The sequence below is a fragment of the Scyliorhinus torazame genome, chromosome 22 (assembly GCF_047496885.1).
Source record: "Scyliorhinus torazame isolate Kashiwa2021f chromosome 22, sScyTor2.1, whole genome shotgun sequence".
Lineage (NCBI taxonomy): Eukaryota > Metazoa > Chordata > Chondrichthyes > Carcharhiniformes > Scyliorhinidae > Scyliorhinus > Scyliorhinus torazame.
The window spans coordinates 70,747,779-70,765,124 of NC_092728.1; the positions used below are offsets into that span (position 1 = coordinate 70,747,779).

Consider the following 17,346-nt stretch of genomic DNA (forward strand, 5'->3'; position numbering starts at 1 on the left):
GAGCCAGAATATTATAATACCCATGTTCCATCTAATTAGACATCTGCCGGGACCTGGGATTCATGTCACATTACATTCATCCCCCACCATCTGGCCTGCGAAATCCTACCAACTGTCCTGGCTTGATGCAATTCACACCTCTTTAACCTGGGGTTACCCCATCTCTGGATCTGTAAAGATTTAATCACCTGCTAATGCTCGCATTCTAAGCATTGTTTGGCATCTTTGAATTTGTCTATATATGTGTTTCTGGAACATACCTCTTCATTCACCTGAGGAAGGAGCAGCGCTCCGAAAGCTAGTGACATCGAAACAAACCTGTTGGACTTTAACCTGGTGTTGTAAGACTTTGTACTGTCCCATCTAATTAGCAGCATGAATCTGCTCTTTGAAACTTGGAAAATGGGTATGGTCTCTTGGGGGGGCGATTTAAATCGAGCTGATCCCTGTTGAAACCTGGGATGGAGAGGCAACCAGAGTCATCTGTGAAGCTTGCCCACAGATCTTGCCGGGCCTACTGAGCGTTTCCAAAATTTTCTGTTTTCACTTCAGGTGGCCAACATCTGCTGCGTTCCATTTTTTGTTTCAGTGTCCAACTTTTGTCCTTCTGGCGGTGTTTTATTGGTCACCCCACCCCCCACCACCAATGTAAGCAGCCTGAATATGCCCAGAAATGCTAATGTGCAATGGAATTAAAATCCAGAATAGGTCAGGCTTCTCTCAAAATCCTGCGGGGCATTGCCTCATCACCCTGAAACCTCAGACCATAACTGGCAGAATCCGATCATGCGTGAATTATCTGCAAATCAGATTTAACAGACAAATACTGTACTTAATGAAGCATCTTCGCCTCCAAAAGCTTAATCTGTTGTTCCCCGCTGCCCAAATGCGGAATTTGTCAACACAAGGCGACATTTTTAAATCCAGGAAAGAATTTACACGGCCAATTTCAAAAAGGGTCAGTACTGAAGTTTGGTTTGTTTATTGTATTGTCTCTCCTGCTTCAGGTTTTCAGAAAATCAATTGTCCATCGGTCTTATGCAGGTATGTCTATTAATAATCCCAGAGAGAGTCGGGTAACGATGTCAGGTTAAACGAGATTGTATCGGGCAGGGGCTTTTGCTTCTGGTGCTGCCACTTCCATCCTAATGGCTAAAGGTGGCATCTGCATGCAGTCTCAGAGATGTGGCTGGTGTTTTTATTCCATTCAGCACCTGACAGCTCATTGGTGTAACTACTCAGCACCACAGAGCCTTGGGAAACCTGCCCAAACCCAAACTCTTCATGAGTTTCCAATCAGTACTGGCTAATGGGGAAAACCTTTTCAGAAAAAGAAAAATTGGTAACAGGGGAGGTGCGGGGCTGGGGATGGGGAAGGAAAAGTCAAGTTGGCCTCTATTCTGCACCATACAGAAGAAATTTAGTAAGGCTTGAGGCCCACACTCGAATCTGAATGTCACTTTAATTTGCTGAGCAATGATTATATGTCTGGCGGGCATCCTGCTGTTTCACATTAAATGCTGTTTTTTTCTGATTAAATGATTACATGAAATATCAAACTTGGAATAAATCTAATGCTTTGTAAAGAGCATTTAAGTTAACAAACGTACTCATGCAAAATAAATGTATATTTTGAGCAGTTATTAATGCAGCACAAACATCTTACTGCTCCTTCTTGTGGCAATTTAAAGGACGAGAGTTAAGAAATTGGGGAAGAATGGACTCCTTGTGAATTCAGCATTGTGACCCACTTAGAACATAGAACATAGAACATAGAACGATACAGCGCAGTACAGGCCCTTCGGCCCACAATGTTGCACCGACATGGGAAGTCAAAAAACAAAAGCCATCTAACCTACACTATGCCATTATCATCCATATGCTTATCCAATAAACTTTTAAATGCCCTCAATGTTGGCGAGTTCACTACTGTTGCAGGTAGGGCATTCCACAGCCTCACCACTCTTTGCGTAAAGAACCTACCTCTGACCTCTGTCCTATATCTATCACCCCTCAGTTTAAGGCTATGTCCCCTTGTGCTAGCCATTTCCATCCGCGGGAGAAGGCGCTCACTGTCCACCCTATCTAACCCCCTGATCATTTTGTATGCCTCTATTAAGTCTCCTCTTAACCTTCTTCTCTCTAACGAAAACAACCTCAAGTCCATCAGCCTTTCCTCATAAGATTTTCCCTCCATATCAGGCAACATCCTGGTAAATCTCCTCTGCACCCGCTCCAAAGCTTCCACGTCCTTCCTATAATGCGGTGACCAGAACTGTACGCAATACTCCAAATGCGGCCGTACCAGAGTTTTGTATAGCTGCAACATGACCTCATGACTCCGGAACTCAATCCCTCTACCAATAAAGGCCAATACTCCATAGGCCTTCTTCACAACCCTATCAACCTAGGTGGCAACTTTCAGGGATCTATGTACATGGACACCTAGATCCCTCTGCTCATCCACACTTCCAAGAACTTTACCATTAGCCAAAATATTCCGCATTCCTGTTACTCCTTCCAAAGTGAATCACCTCACACATCTCTACATTAAACTCCATTTGCCACCTCTCAGCCCAGCTCTGCAGCTTATCTATGTCCCTCTGTAACCTGCTACATCCTTCCGCACTGTCGACAACACCACCGACTTTAGTGTCGTCTGCAAACTTACTCACCCACCCTTCTGCGCCCTCCTCTAGGTCATTGATAAAAATGACAAACAGCAACGGCCCCAGAACAGATCCTTGTGGTACGCCACTTGTAACTGAACTCCATTCTGAACATTTCCCATCAACCACCACCCTCTGTCTTCTTTCAGCTAGCCAATTTCTGATCCACATCTCTAAATCACCCTGAATCCCCAGCCTCCGTATTTTCTGCAATAGCCTACCGTGGGGAACCTTATCAAACGCTTTACTGAAATCCATATACACCACATCAACTGCTCTACCCTCGTCTACCTGTTCAGTCACCTTCTCAAAGAACTCGATAAGGTTTGTGAGGCATGACCTACCCTTCACAAAGCCATGCTGACTATCCCTAATCATATTATTCCTATCTAGATGATTATAAATCTTGTCTCTTATAATCCCCTCCAAGACTTTACCCACAACAGACGTGAGGCTCACCGGTCTATAGTTGCCGGGGTTGTCTCTACTCCCCTTCTTGAACAAAGGGACCACATTTGCTATCCTCCAGATATCATCGTCAGACATTCGAGGGTCACCAAACCACTGGCTATGCCATGATTTTACCACAAGGTGGGGGGGGGGGGGAGGGGGCAGGTAGGTTTCCAAGTCTCGCTCAACCAAAACAGTGATTGAACTCAGCATTTTTGGCCTTATTCTGAACCACACAGGAGCTAAACGACCATCCTCCCATCCTCCCACCCCCCGCCCCCCCCCCACCCCCCACCACCACATGTGACCCACTAATCTGAGGATTGAACTAAGTTTCTCTTAGTGCTTTGACTTGGGGCTTGGAAAATCTCCGGGTCAATTTTCTCTCGCCTTTGCTGGGATTTCTTAACAACCAACAACAACAATAACCAACAACTCTTAACCCACTGCAAAGCCTTGACTGCAAACGTCTGGGCTGACAATTCGGTATGTCAGAGGCGCCATCTTTCAGATGAGGTGTCAAATTAAGGTCCTGTCTACTTAGGTGTCTGAAACGTTATCCCCATGTCCTGGCCAATAATCATCACTCAATCAACATCACTAAAAAAACAGATTATCTGATCATTGTCAAATTGTTTTGCTGGAAACTAGCTGCATGCAAACTGGCAGTCTTGTTTGCGAGGTTATAGCAGTGGTTATATATTTTAGAAGTACCTCGTTGGCTGCAAAGCACTTTGGGAAGTCCTGAAATCATGGAAGGCGCTATATCAATGCAAGTCTTTCTTTTAAATTAACAGAAGCACATGTTCAGATACTCCTTGAATCGTCAGATAAAAAGTTTGGAGGCAATTTGTTTACTAGAGCTTTCGGAATAAGCATATAATTCTGTTCCCTAACCCATACATTGTTAAATGTCAATAGAAATGTTAAGCTACAATCCACAGTAAAATAGGCAGCTCCAAACCTCCTGCATCTTTGAGTCCAAAGAGGACAGAAACAGTAGCTTTTCCTATCTGCTTCAACTGTCATCCCCCTGCAGGCCCTGTGTGGCCTGCCTGCTCAGCCTTCAGTGACATTTCTCCACGCAAAGGTTTCAGGTCATGCACCAAAACATTAGCGTTTCATTTCTTTTTTTTTTGATTTTCGTGATTTCACTTCACCCATGAATTGTTTCCTTATTGACGACAGTGCCTCAAAATTACATTTTTTGTAATAATCTTTATTGTCACAAGTAGATTTACATTAACACTGCAATGAAGTTACTGTGAAAAGCCCCGAGTCGCCACATTCCGGCGCCTATTCGGGTACTCAGATGGAGAATTCAGAAAGTCCAAATTAACTCCTTTTGAATTACCTAAATGTCGTGACATTCATGCACCAATAGATGAAGAATTAGGCAGTTCCTTTATCCACTACTTTTAACCAAAAGGCTGACTCATTTACCAGATTCTGCACACTGTATTTGATTTAAGGCTACAAAAGAAAACATGTTATTCTCCAGCTGCAACCTCCCTGGAGTGAACAGTAATTTAATCAATGCCTCTCAGGCCATGCCTCTGTGATTAGATGAGACCATTGCTTTTCATAAACTTTAAGTTCAGGCAAACAGCTGCAATATAGATTATTTTAGAGACTTGTATAGCAGTGAGCTACTTACAAATTAAATGGCTGAGACTCGCATCATCCTCTGCAGACATGGACAAAAGAACAGGGTCCGAGTCTTGGAATTCACTGATATCAAAGCTGTCATCATCGACAGGCTCTTGGGGATGGACCAGGGACCTCAATTTATTGTAATCATGCAATACTTTGTGCTCAGTCATTTCTCCAACCTCCTCCACGGTTTCCAAGCCATCCTCCAACCTTGGATGGTAATGGAGATAATACTCATTGATTTCATCCATTCCAATGATCCCATTCTCATCCATCTGATTGAAAATGTCTTCATCCTGCCCTTCCAAATCCTCATCAGGATCCAGGTCTGAGTCGACCACCTGTGTTTCCGCGACTGCCATAATTTTCCTTTGGCTTAATGTGCTACACAGTAACAGCAAAAGAATTGCAAGGGCTAAGGGCAGAGTGAATGCATTGTCTCATTGCGTCTCCAATTAGAATCACCAAGGGCTTCACTCTTCACTTGCTTTGCTGCCTCTTAATAACTCAGCACGCTCATCTGCAAAAATGAAAAGAATAATAGAATATTTCAAGTCATACTAGCTAAATACGCAGCCCGATGAAGACAGATCTATTTTGTCAGCTTGTCACTTATGGTTAAGTTAACCGAGCGAGCACGTGTACCAACAGAAACATAACTGGCCATTCCCCGCTAACAGTGTCCCAAATTGTCACAGCTACTGTCCATTCACAGCACATATAAAAATGAATAGATGCATACCATGCCAAACAAAGAGAGAGGCTCTTTGTTTGGCATGCAACAATCTCAGGGACAATGGGGGGTAAAATTAGATATGGATGGAGGTGCAAAGTTGGTGCCTTTTAAACACTTCACCCAATTTGAGCGACATATCAAGCGCTTGGCACAATTATCAAATGTGATTCTACCAATTTTGCAGACCCATTCGTGTTCAGTTTCAGCTCCAATAGTTTTAGGCTACATTTTCTCACTGGAAGAGATTAAACCAAATACTTTATGCTTTCCAGATAGTGTATGCCTTGTGTAGTTTCTCCAATGGGCAGACTTGTAGAGGAAAGCCTGATCTATTTTGTTTGTTCAAATTCAATCATACATAAAGTTATTTCTAGCAAACACGCATAGATGACTTTCAGTCGAAAGAGAGATAATTGGAAGTTGTAGGCAGTCTCCTACTGTGAAAATGTTTAGATGTACCACAGTATAGATAGTGCGCACTTAACTATAAATGTCATCAGCACTCAAGTCAGGCAGTAATTGAAGAGTAATGTACATATACAAAATTGCCTCACCATGGAAACATATAATACACTCTGTCCTTTTTGAAATTACTGCCTTTGTTAAGATTCTACTCAGACTGTATTTAACATAATTTAAAAGAGGTGGGATTTGTCTTCAAGAACAAAGGCTTCATGTCACTTGAAGTGATAAGGGAATAACAGCGAATATGCCAAAAACACAATCTAATCTTTCACACCAAAATATATCCATATAGTCACAGTTTCAATGGCCATTGCCAAGCTGGATACCCTCAAATTAGCCTAATGGAGATCACCTTATCAGCTACTTTAGTAAGATGATGCATCCATTTCACAATTGCTTCCACAATTTAAGAAAGAGCTGATAGTCAGAACAAGAATGCTGTAGTGTAATAGATTGGAGCAACCAGATCATGCCCTCTTTCTTCTCAAAGTCCAAAGATGCGCAGGTTAGGTGGATTGGCCATGACAAATTGCCCCTTAGTGTCCAAACGGTTAGGTGGGGTTATTGGGTTATGGGGATAGGATGGGTTGTGGGCCTAGCTGGGTATTCTTTGAGAGGGCCGGTGCAGACCCGATGGGCTGAATGGTCTCCTTCTGCACTGTAGTGATTCTATGATTCCAAATACTGAAAACTTTGGGCTGAATTTTAACTGCGGCACTTGCACTGGGAGAGCCCAGTCATGTGTGAGGAATCTGGAACTTTCAGCAGCGTGTTTGTCAGTGGCTTTTTAACCCAGCCAACAAATGAATATCTTACTTCTGGGTTTCCCAATCAACTAGCATGAGGAGGCCTCTGGATGACCTGTGTCCAATCTGTTTCGGCTGTGGTATTTAAAGGTATTGTGCTGGGTTTAAGGATTGTCCAAGTGTTCAAACAGTGCTCGGTGAGGAGTCTGCCCGTGTCTGCGTGGGTTTCCTCCGAGTGCTCCACTTTCCTCCCACAGTCCAAAGACGTGCAGGTTAGGCGGATTGGCCATGATAAATTGCCCTTAGTGTCCAAAAATGGTTAGGAGGGGTAATTGGGTTCCGGGGATAAGATGGAAGTGAGGGCTTAAGTGGGTCGGTGCAGACTCGATGGGCCGAATGGCCTCCTTCTGCACTGTATGTTCTATGTTCTTTGAAAACTGATTCACAACTTTACAAGACAGCACATGCTTCTTTGCTTAGAGCTTATGCTGTGGGTGGTAAGAGATGCTGACAGGAGGAAGAAACTTGTTGCAGGGGAAAGAAGGCATGGAAACTGCTGAGGTAGTCAGTCATCACAGGATTCATGCTCCTGGATATAACACAGGAAGATGTTTAATGACAATCTTTCAGGAAAGGATAGTAGCATGGCACTATGCCCCTTACTCTCCTCTCCCAAGCCTCTTCCTGCACATCACTCTTAAACAAACATATCTTCCAAGTCCATCCATTCCTTTCTGGCTGGGCCGCTGCTCTGATCACCCACCACTGGCACTTATCCTCATCTCAATGCGATGTCGCATCCAGCGACCCTTCATTAATGTTGTCCGTCCATTCACTCGCAAGATTCCATCTCTCTCATTGTTCATTGTCCCCTTCTCTCCCTCCTTGCAGGAGAAGAGGGGACAGAAGGGGAGAGAACCAGAGGTGGCCCTCCAGCCATCGCCATAAAGAGAAGGAGGCACTGGAGGCAAGTCTTGCTGTGCCTGGCGAGATAAGATACTCTTATCAACAGCAAAAACTCATGTGTGTCACTGCTAGCCATCGTGTTGACCAGGCGCAATGACATGAGCAATGATATCATTGGCTAACAATTTCATTGGTCAAAGATAATCATGAGGCTAGTCCTTTTTCGGAACTAGAAGTCTTTTTTTGCTTGTGGTAATCACATAGACATTCTGTGAGGGGCATGTCCTAGCGCTGGTAATCAGAAGACCACTCTAGTCCATATGCTTAGTCGACAGTACTCTGGATAAGTGATGGTAAACGTTGGGGGAATAAAGATTTGGCAGGCTTTAGTTTAGACAAGGACAGTGTGTGCGTATTTCCAAATCCACAACTCATTACCTGGTAGACTTAAGTTAATAAAGAATATCAGTGTTAATCTCCAAAGTCCGCCTTCCATTCATAAGAAGTCCTTACCTTGCAGAGTCAAGCTGGGAGTGGAGGGGTCGGGCTGGACCGCTGCTCTTGTATCATTACTAGTCTCACTGTGACATCACTGAATCTAATTGTGACGGAGCTGTAAATATGGTGCCAGCTTTTAATGGTTTTATTTGCCACGCCAGAAGATTGAAATATAATCCTGCAGGCCGGACTGTCGGAAAATGGGAGTAGAACCTGTGGTTGTGGCTGGGCTAAGGGATGGAGTGAGGTAGCAGAGAGGGGCAGAATATGACCCAGGCACAGCCCTGCGGCCTGTGAGCAATGTTGTGGAGATACACTGGCAGAATTAAAATTCACAGCACCAAAAGGCTTTGTAGAAACCCACAAAGAGAACTTCTCATCAAAACACAGCAACCAGAGTGAACAATAAGCAAGAGAGATTCTCCCTGGTTGCCAAAGGAACAGGAATGCTCTCAGCGCACTCATTTATGCGATCACCTGACCATGCATATTCAACGAACTGTATGCTGAGTAATTAGCTGAGCAACAAGCCTAAGGCAGATCCCGGAAGGCCAGGCAGCCAACTGGTATTGTATCAGATGACTATTGGGGAGGCTGAGGGTGGTGCCAAAGCACAATTAAGTTCTGACAGCAACAGTTATTTTGAGGTAATCCTCGAAGCAAATCTGAAATCCGAGATTTCCCAAGTGGGGCAAAATTAATCCCAACTGTCTTTTCTTTGGGTTGAGCTTCATGAAACGGAGTGGATGTAAGCCTCTTAAAATAATTCAAGCGATCATTTTACGCACGATTGACAGATTTTCATAAATACATACGGAGGCTGAAAGTCCAGATCCCTTTGGGTGCAGATCTGATGTCACCCAAGTGAAAGGGGAGCGGAGGTGGAGGGAATCTGACAGTGTCCCAGTCATAGGTAAGGGGAACTCGTGGGTTGAGGAAGGGTCCAATCCTCCTGCTCTTAGCGGGAGCAGTGAAATAATAGCGGAGTGGGGGGAATCGAGGCTGAGGCTGGGGCAGGCATTCGGAACATTGTGAGTTCTCTGACGGATGCAGGATATTATCTGTGGTCGCAGAACCAGCGGACCTCACCACTTGAGTCAAGGCGACTGGGGGGATCGTGGTCTGATTACCTGAAGGCAAAAGAAGTTCGCGATTGTGTATTTTTCTTATTTAGGTGTAAACAGTTCGCAAAGCAGTTCAGAGTAGGTTCACTAGACTGATTCCTGGAATGAGGCATTTATCTAATGAAGGAAGCGTGAACAGGTGGGTTTATACCCACTGGCGTTTCGAAGGATCAGACGTGATCTTATTGGATAGGGTACATTCTGGGAGGCTGTTTCCAATTGTGGGGAAGCCCAGAACCAAGGGACACAGTCTATGAATAAGAGATCTCCCTTTCAGGATGGAGGCGAGAAGAATGTTTTTCTCACATAGGGTCGTTAGTGTGTGGCATTCTCTTCCCCAGAGAGTAGCGGAGGCTAGGTTATTGAATTTATTCATGGCAGAGTTAGACAGTTCTTTGACAGACAAGGGAGGGTGTCAAGGGTGATGGGGTGCAGACAGGAAAGTGGAGTTAAAACCATTACCAAATCAGCCATGATCTGATTGGATGATGGAGCTGGCTGAAAGGGCTGAATAGCTGACCGCTCCCACTTCCCATCTTCCAATGATCAAAAGGCTGTGTGAAGGTTTTTTTTTGCGCAATCCTTTCTCAATTCGTATCCCAATCCCATCTTGACACCTCCCCCCATCCCCATGCTGTAATTTATACCCTCTTTGTCAAGCGAGTGCGCTAGGTATTCCCCTAATCTATAGTTGCCATTTAAATTAATATGATCTCCCTTGACCAGGCAGGGTCAGTCGTGGAGGCTCCAAGTGGGAATAGTCCAGCTCTTGACACTGTGATACGACCTACGCATTATGTATTCTAGCCGACTACGTCGTTGATTTCCCTGACATCACTCAGGCACATTTTTAATCTCTATTTTTTGTGAACTTCACAGCAAAGTCTGGGAGTTTAGGTGTGAAAGGGTCCGTCCTGCTTATTCCCTTATCTCCTCTTTTAAAAACATTTTGCTGTTATAATTTTTGATCCATGGGTGATTAATGGACATGTATCTTTAAGTCAAGCAGCAGAGATAATGAGGAATCCACAGGTTACAGGAGGGAACACTCTGTTAGTCTCTGCTAGTTTAAACACGAGCTAAAGCAGACCAAGGCAGGCCAGCAGCATGGTTCAATTCCCGTACCAGCCTCCCTGAACAGGGACCGGAATGTGGCGACTAGGGGCTTTTCACAGTAACTTCATTGAAGCCTACTCGTGACAATAAGCGATTTTCATTTCATTTCAGAACAGACCGAGAGATGGGGTGGGATTTCAGTTTGATTGATTGGCTGGGGGCCAATGTGTTTTGACCCAAAAAACAGTATTCTGACCAGTAACAGGTGGTGATCGGATGCTATGCCAGTGGGATGGTTCTCAGAGACCTGAAGGAGCAGTTGAGTCCTGGACACGGAAAGACAAGGACAAGCTTTCTCCCCCTCCTCAGAAAGGCTGTGAGTGCTGTATTAATGAAGCTGTAGAGAATGTGAATGAATGGATCTGCAGGGAAATCATTACAGGTTGCAAACAAAGACAAGAACCTGCACTCTCGCTCTCCAGAAAGGCTGTGAGCGCTGTATTTCTGAAACTACAGAGACCTGAATGAATCTACGGTAAAAACTTTGAACTCAAAGCAAAGTTTGAAAAGGCGTAAGGTGCTAAAAACTACCATCTGAAACAAAGACTTGTTTTTCCTTTTATAACATAGAACGTACAGTGCAGAAGGAGGCCATTCGGCCCATCGAGTCTGCACCGACCCACTTAAGCCCTCACTTCCACCATATCCCCGTAACCCAATAACCCCTCCTAACCTTTTGGTTACTAAGGGCAATTTATCATGGCCAATCCACCTAACCTCCACGGCATTGGACTGTGGGAGGAAACCGGAGCACCTGGAGGAAACCCACGGGGTAGACACGGGGAGAACGTGCAGACTCCGCACAGACGTGACCCAGTGGGGAATCGAACCTGGGACCCTGGCGCTGTGAAGCCATAATGCTATCCACTTGTGCTACCACACTGCCCATGATTTCTTACCCCCTTCTTCGCCTCTGTGTTTGTCGACCATGTGTGTGCATATGTGTACATAGAGATTGGGACGCAAGTTAAAACAGGGAGTTAGGAATTAGATAATAGGGACTTCCGGTGGCGACCATGGCGTAGGTCGCACGTTCGATAGCTCCCGCCTGAAACGGACTTTTGGACCTTTTTTCCCGACTTTTCTCGGACTTTAGGGGACAGATCGGTTCAGTGGACAATATTAAGACGGATTCCCCCTCCGATGTATGACTAATTGGACTAGAGGTAGCCGTGTGAAAAGACTCAGCCCGGATAGAGTGAAGCAGTCGGAGCTGGTACCGCGGTGCAGCATGGCGGAGGGCCAGGACCAGGGAGCGGGGGCTCAGTGGTCTAAGGAGCAACAGATGAATTTCTTTAAGGACTGTTTCGCTGAGCTGAAAAAGGAAACGCTGGACCCGATCAAGGCTGCGATCGATCAAGTGGTTTTGAACCAGGCGGCCCTGGTCCAGGAGGCAGAACTTAAGGATCTTTGGCCTCCCCGAAGGAATTGAGGGGTCGAATCCGGGGGCATATGTGGCGAGTATGCTGGAGACGCTGATGGGGGCCTGAGTGTTCTCTCGGCCCCTGGAAGTGGATGGAGCGCACAGAGCCCTCGCAAGGAAGTATAAGGCGAACAACCCGCCGAGGGCCATGGTGGTGCGTTTCCACCGTTTTTCGGACAAAGAGCTCGACTTGCGGTGGGTTAAGAAGGAGCGGAGCAGCAGATGGGAGAACAGTGAGGTGCACATCTACCAGGACCTGGGAGCGGAGCTGGCCAAGAGACCTGCGGAGTTTAACCGGGTTAAGGCGATCCTCTTCAAGAAGGGGGTGAAATTCAGGATGCTGTATCCAGCGTGGTTGTGGGTTACGCATGAAGACCGGCACTTTTACTTTGAAGCAACGGAGGATGTATGGTCTTTTATCAAGGACAAGAAGTTGGAAGCGTCTTAAAAGACACTTAGGTCTTGAAGGAGTTATGTGGCGGCGGATTGTAATTTTTGTAATTCTTGTATCGGTTCAAATAAGACCGTATGGGGTTCTGGGTTAAGTATTGGGCTGTGATGGTGGTTTGAGGGTGCTTTGTTTTTGCAGAGATTGGATGCGGAGGGGGGAGGGGCCCCCGATTCTGTGGGAGGTTGGGTCTGGTTTCAAGTGATTGTTTCTGCATTGATTTATGTTAATTTATTTTACTTGAAGTTGTTTAATTTCTGGGGACTGCGATGTTTTTAAATGGTTTATGCATGTTGGGAGAGGGGTTCGAACAATAGGGAGCCAGACTGTTTGGCACCAAGGGCGGGGGCTGTCGGGGTCAGCAGACTCTCGGAAGCGTGGTGGGGGGTGCACATGTGCTAAGATGGTGCTTGACCTGGGGGATTAGGTTTCAGGGGCTGGTGTGGGGGAGGGGGAGGGGGAAGGGGGAGGCTGCTTCGCTGACAGGGAGGAACTATTATCGGGGAACAAAAGGGAGGTCGGGGTGGTTGCTGCTTGTGGGGGAGCTCAGGGAAGCGGGGGGGCGCGGGCTCTGTGCTGGCCAAAAAAAGGTTATGGCTAGTCGGCGGGGGGTGGGGGAGTGGCAGCCCCGCGTCCAGGCTGATGATGTGGAATGTGAGGGGTTTGAATGGGCCGGTCAAAAGTGCTCACGTTTTCGCACATTTAAAGGGGCTGAGGGCAGACATAGCAATGTTTCACGAGACACATCTAAAGATTATTGATCAGACGCGATTGAGAAAGGGGTGGGTTGGTCAGGTGTTTCAGTCTGGGCTGGACTCAAAGACTAGGGGGGTAGCAATATTGATCAGCAAGCGGGTGGTGTTTGAGGCTGGAAGAATTGTGGCAGATAAGGGGGGTAGATATATTATGGTGAGTGTGAAGCTGGAGGGTGTACGGGTGGTGCTTGTAAACGTATACACTCCGAACTGGGCCGATGTCGGATTTATGAGACAGTTTTTGGCAAGATCTCGGACCTAGAGTCTCATGGCTTGATCATGGGGGGAGACTTTAACACGGTCATTGATCCCGATCTGGACCGGTCAAAATCCAGGACTGGAAGGAGTCCTGCCGCGGCGAAGGAGTTGAGGGGTTTCATGGAGCAGATGGGGTGGGTTGACCCGTGGAGATTCGAGCGGCCGAGGGCGAAGGAGTTTTCGTTTTTTCCTTATGTCCATAAAGTTTACTCTCGCATTGATTTTTTTGTTCTAAGCAGGGTGCTAATTCCGACGGTGGTGGGGACGGAATACTCGGCAATTGCAGTCTCTGATCATGCCCCGCATTGGGTGGATTTGCAGTTGAGTGACGAGAGAGGGCAGCGCCCGCTCTGGAGACTGGATGTGGCGTTGTTAGCGGACGAAGTGGTCTGCAGGCGGGTGAATAAGTCCATTCAGAATTACCTGGATACAAATTATACAGGTGTGGTATCAGCAGCAGTGGTTTGGGAGGCTCTGAAAGCAGTTGTAAGAGGGGAACTAATTTCGATTCGGTCCCACAGAGAAAAGGTGGAACGAGCAGAGAGGGAGAGATTAGTGGGGGAGATACTTCGAGTGGATAGGAGATATGTGGAGGCCCCGGACGCTGGGCTCTTGAGGGAGCGTCGGAAACTACACACAGAGTTTGAGTTGTTGGCCACGGGGAGGGCGGTGGGGCAGTTGAGGAGGGCAAGGGGGGCGTTCTACGAATATGGGGAAAAGGCGAGCAGGATGTTGGCGCATCAGCTTAGGAAGAGAGAAGCAGCCAAGGAGATTGGGGGAGTAAGGAATAGGGAGGGTAACATGGTCTTGGACCCAGGGGGGGGGGGGGTGAACGAAGTTTTTAAAGAATTTTATAGCAAACTATGAGGCGGAACCCCTGCCTGGTGTAGAAGGGATGAGGCAGTTCCTGGATCAGTTGAGGTTTCCGAAGGTGGAGGAGGACCTGGTCGAGGGGCTGGGTGCCCCGATTGAAGCAGAGGAAATTGTTAAAGGACTGGAGGGCATGCAGTCGGGCAAGGCTCCGAGGCCGGACGGTTACCCGGTGGAATTTTATAAGGAGTTCTCAGAGGTGTTGTGCCCGCTGCTGATGAGGACCTTTAATGAGGCTAAAGAGAGGGGGATCCTCCCCCCCACCCCCCAACGATGTCGCAGGCTTCGATTTCGCTCATCCTTAAACGAGAAAAAGACCCGGAGCAATGTGGCCAATCCCGCTTTTGAATGTAGATGCCAAGCTGAAGGCTAAGATGGTCACGAGGATAGAAGACTGTGTCCCGGGGGTGATAGGGGAGGACCAAACCGGATTCATTAAGGGTAGACAGCTCAATGCTAACGTTCAGAGGCTTTTGAATGTAATTGTGAAGCCTTCAGAAGGAGAGGAGGCGGAGGTGGTGGTTGCGATGGACGCGGAGAAGGCTTTTCATCAGGTGGAGTGGGAGTATCTTTGGGAGGCGCTGGGAAGGTTTGGGTTTGGTGAGGGCTTCATCGACTGGGTGCGTTTGCTCTACCAGGTGCCGATAGCGAGTGTGTGCACGAACCGACTGAGGTCGGGGTACTTTAAGTTACACCGAGGGACGAGGCAGGGGTGTCCCCTCTCCCCGTTGCTGTTCGCTCTGACTTTAGAGCTGCTGGCCATGGCGCTGAGAGCATCAAGGAAGTGGCAGGGGCTGGCTCGGGGTGGGGTTGAGCACCGGGTTTCGCTGCACGCGGAAGATCTGCTCTTATACATCTCGGACCCGGTGGAGGGGTTGGGGGAGGTTATGCAGATCTTGGGGGAATTTGGCAGGTTCTCGGGGTACAAATTGAACATGGGAAAAAGTGAATTGTTCGTGATCCAGGCAAGGGGGCAGGCGAGGAGACTGAAGGAGCTGCCACTCAGGATGGCAGAGAGGAGCTTTCGCTACCTGGGAATACAGGTGGCTCGGAAATGGGAGGCATTACACAGGCTCAACCTAACCCGGCTGGTGGAGCAAATGGAGGTGGACTTTAAAAGATGAGATATGCTCCCGCTATCGCTGGCGGGGATGGTGCAGACCGTGAAAATGACGGTGCTCCGCGGATTTTTGTTTGTCTTCCAGTGCCTCCCCAGCTTCATCCCTAAGGCCTTTTTCAAGTGGGTAAACAAGATTATTTTGGGCTTGGTATGGGTGAATAAAACCCCGCGGGTGAAGAAAATGTGGTTGGAGCGCAGTCGGGGGATGGGTGGGCTGGCGCTGCCGAACTTCTGCAACTACTACTGGGCGGCGATATAGCGATGATTAGGAAGTGGGCAATGGGGGAGGGGTCGGCATGAGAGCGGATGGAGGCGGCGTCATGCAAAGGCACCAGTCTGGGAGCACTGGTAACGGCACCTCTGCATTCTCGCCGGCCCGGTAATCCACTAGCCCGATGGTGGTGGAGGCATTGAGGATCTGGGGGCAATGGAGGAGGTATAAGCAGGTGGAGGGTGCGTCAGTCTGGACCCCGATTTGCAATAACCACAGGTTCGCGCCGAGCAGGATAGATGGCGGGTTCCGAAGTTGGCAGAGAGCAGGAATTAGACGGATGAGAGATCTATTCATAGACGGGAGCTTTCCCAGTCTGAAGGCGCTGGAGGACAAGTTCAAGCTGCTGCCGGGGAATGGTTGCAGATATTTACAAGTCTGGGTCTTTCTGAGGAAACAGGTGTTGGCTTTCCCGCTGATCCTGCTACGGGGAACACAGGACAGAGTCGTGTCCAGTACCTGGGTGGGGGAGGGGAAAGTGTTGGATATCTATCAGGAGTTGTTGGAGGCGGAGGAGACCCCGGTGGAGGAACTGAAGGGCAAGTGGGAGGAGAAGCTAGGTAGGGAGTTAGAGGCGGGTCTGTGGGCAGATGCCCTAAGCAGGGTTAATTCCTCCTCATCATGTGCCAGGTTCAGTCTAATACAGTTTAAGGTTTTGCACCGGACACATGACGGCGGCGAGGATGACCAAGTTTTTCGGGGTAGAAGATAGATGTGCGCGGTGTGCGGGAAGCCCCAGCAAACCATGTCCATATGTTCTGGGCATGCCCGAAGCTTGGTGGATTCTGGCAGGGGTTTGCCAAGACAATGTCCACGGTGCTAGGTACGCGGGTGGTGCCGAGTCCAGAGGTGGCGATCTTTGGGGTGTCGGAAGACCCGGGAGTTCAGGGAGTGAAAGAGGCCGACGTTCTGGCCTTTGCCTCCCTGGTAGCCCGGAGATGGATCCTGTTAATGTGGTGGGACTCGAGCCCCCGAGTGTGGAGACTTGGGTCAGTGACATGGCTGGGTTTCTCAAGCTGGAGAAAATAAAGTTTGCCTTGAGGGGGTCAATGCTGGGGTTTTCCCGGAGGTGGCAGCCGTTCGTCGACTTCCTCGGGGAAAATTAAAATGTCGGCAGAAGCAGCATTCTGAAGGGGGGAGGGGGGGCGGGTAGGTGCAATATGGTTAAGGGATGTACAGAAGGGGTTGGGTGGGAAATGTCTAGTTTACCATGTTGATGTTTATGTTATTATTGTTTTGTTTGTTATTGTTATAAAAATTTTGCAAAAGCTTCAATAAAAATATTTTTTTTAAAAAGTAATTAGATAATAGTTAACCAGATGTATTTGCTGCATTTTCATTACAGTTCTCGTTAGTAAGAAAAACGTAATTGTGTTTACATTTACAAACGTGGTGACTTTAATTATTGGGCAGTCAAGGGCCAAAGACTTCAGGTATTTTTCTCAGAATTATTGGTTAATTCAATCGTGTTGCGACTTTGGGTCAGGTGGGGCTGGAATTGACCGCACACTAGCCCAAGGTGTCGTAACAAGGACACTAATGTACATCAATACATCTGCTTGGTGCAGATTCGAATATCGGCAGCAAAGTTTTGGATGAGTGTGAAATGGGTGCCAACCAGGAATTGGCATTGGAATTGGACAGCCAGGAGGGAACAAAATGTCTTCAGCAGCTGAGTAGCGGTATAATTGGGCAATGTTGCGGAGTGGGCCGTCTTTGTTTTGGAGAAGATCAGAAGCGGAGCTCAGGTTTAGCAGGATGTTGAGATTGCAAACAATTTGGATCTGCCTCAGGCAGTAGCTAGGCAGCGGCAAGGAATTATAGATCATAGATCATAG

At 47.5% G+C, this 17,346-nt stretch overlaps 1 protein-coding gene across 7 annotated transcripts in view; it reads right to left on the reverse strand.

Moving 5' to 3' along the window:
• Positions 1–17,346, reverse strand: part of akna (AT-hook transcription factor) — a 271,963-nt gene that overhangs the window by 162,977 nt on the left and 91,640 nt on the right. For 6 of the 7 annotated variants that reach the window (XM_072488305.1, XM_072488309.1, XM_072488308.1 and 3 more), the window contains one exon: positions 4,777–5,292. The exons of the other annotated variant lie outside the window; for it this stretch is intronic. In XM_072488305.1, coding sequence (XP_072344406.1) covers positions 4,777–5,134 — 358 coding nt within the window. In that variant the 5' untranslated portion in view covers positions 5,135–5,292. The remainder of the gene's footprint in view (positions 1–4,776; positions 5,293–17,346) is intronic. 7 annotated transcript variants of the gene reach the window in all.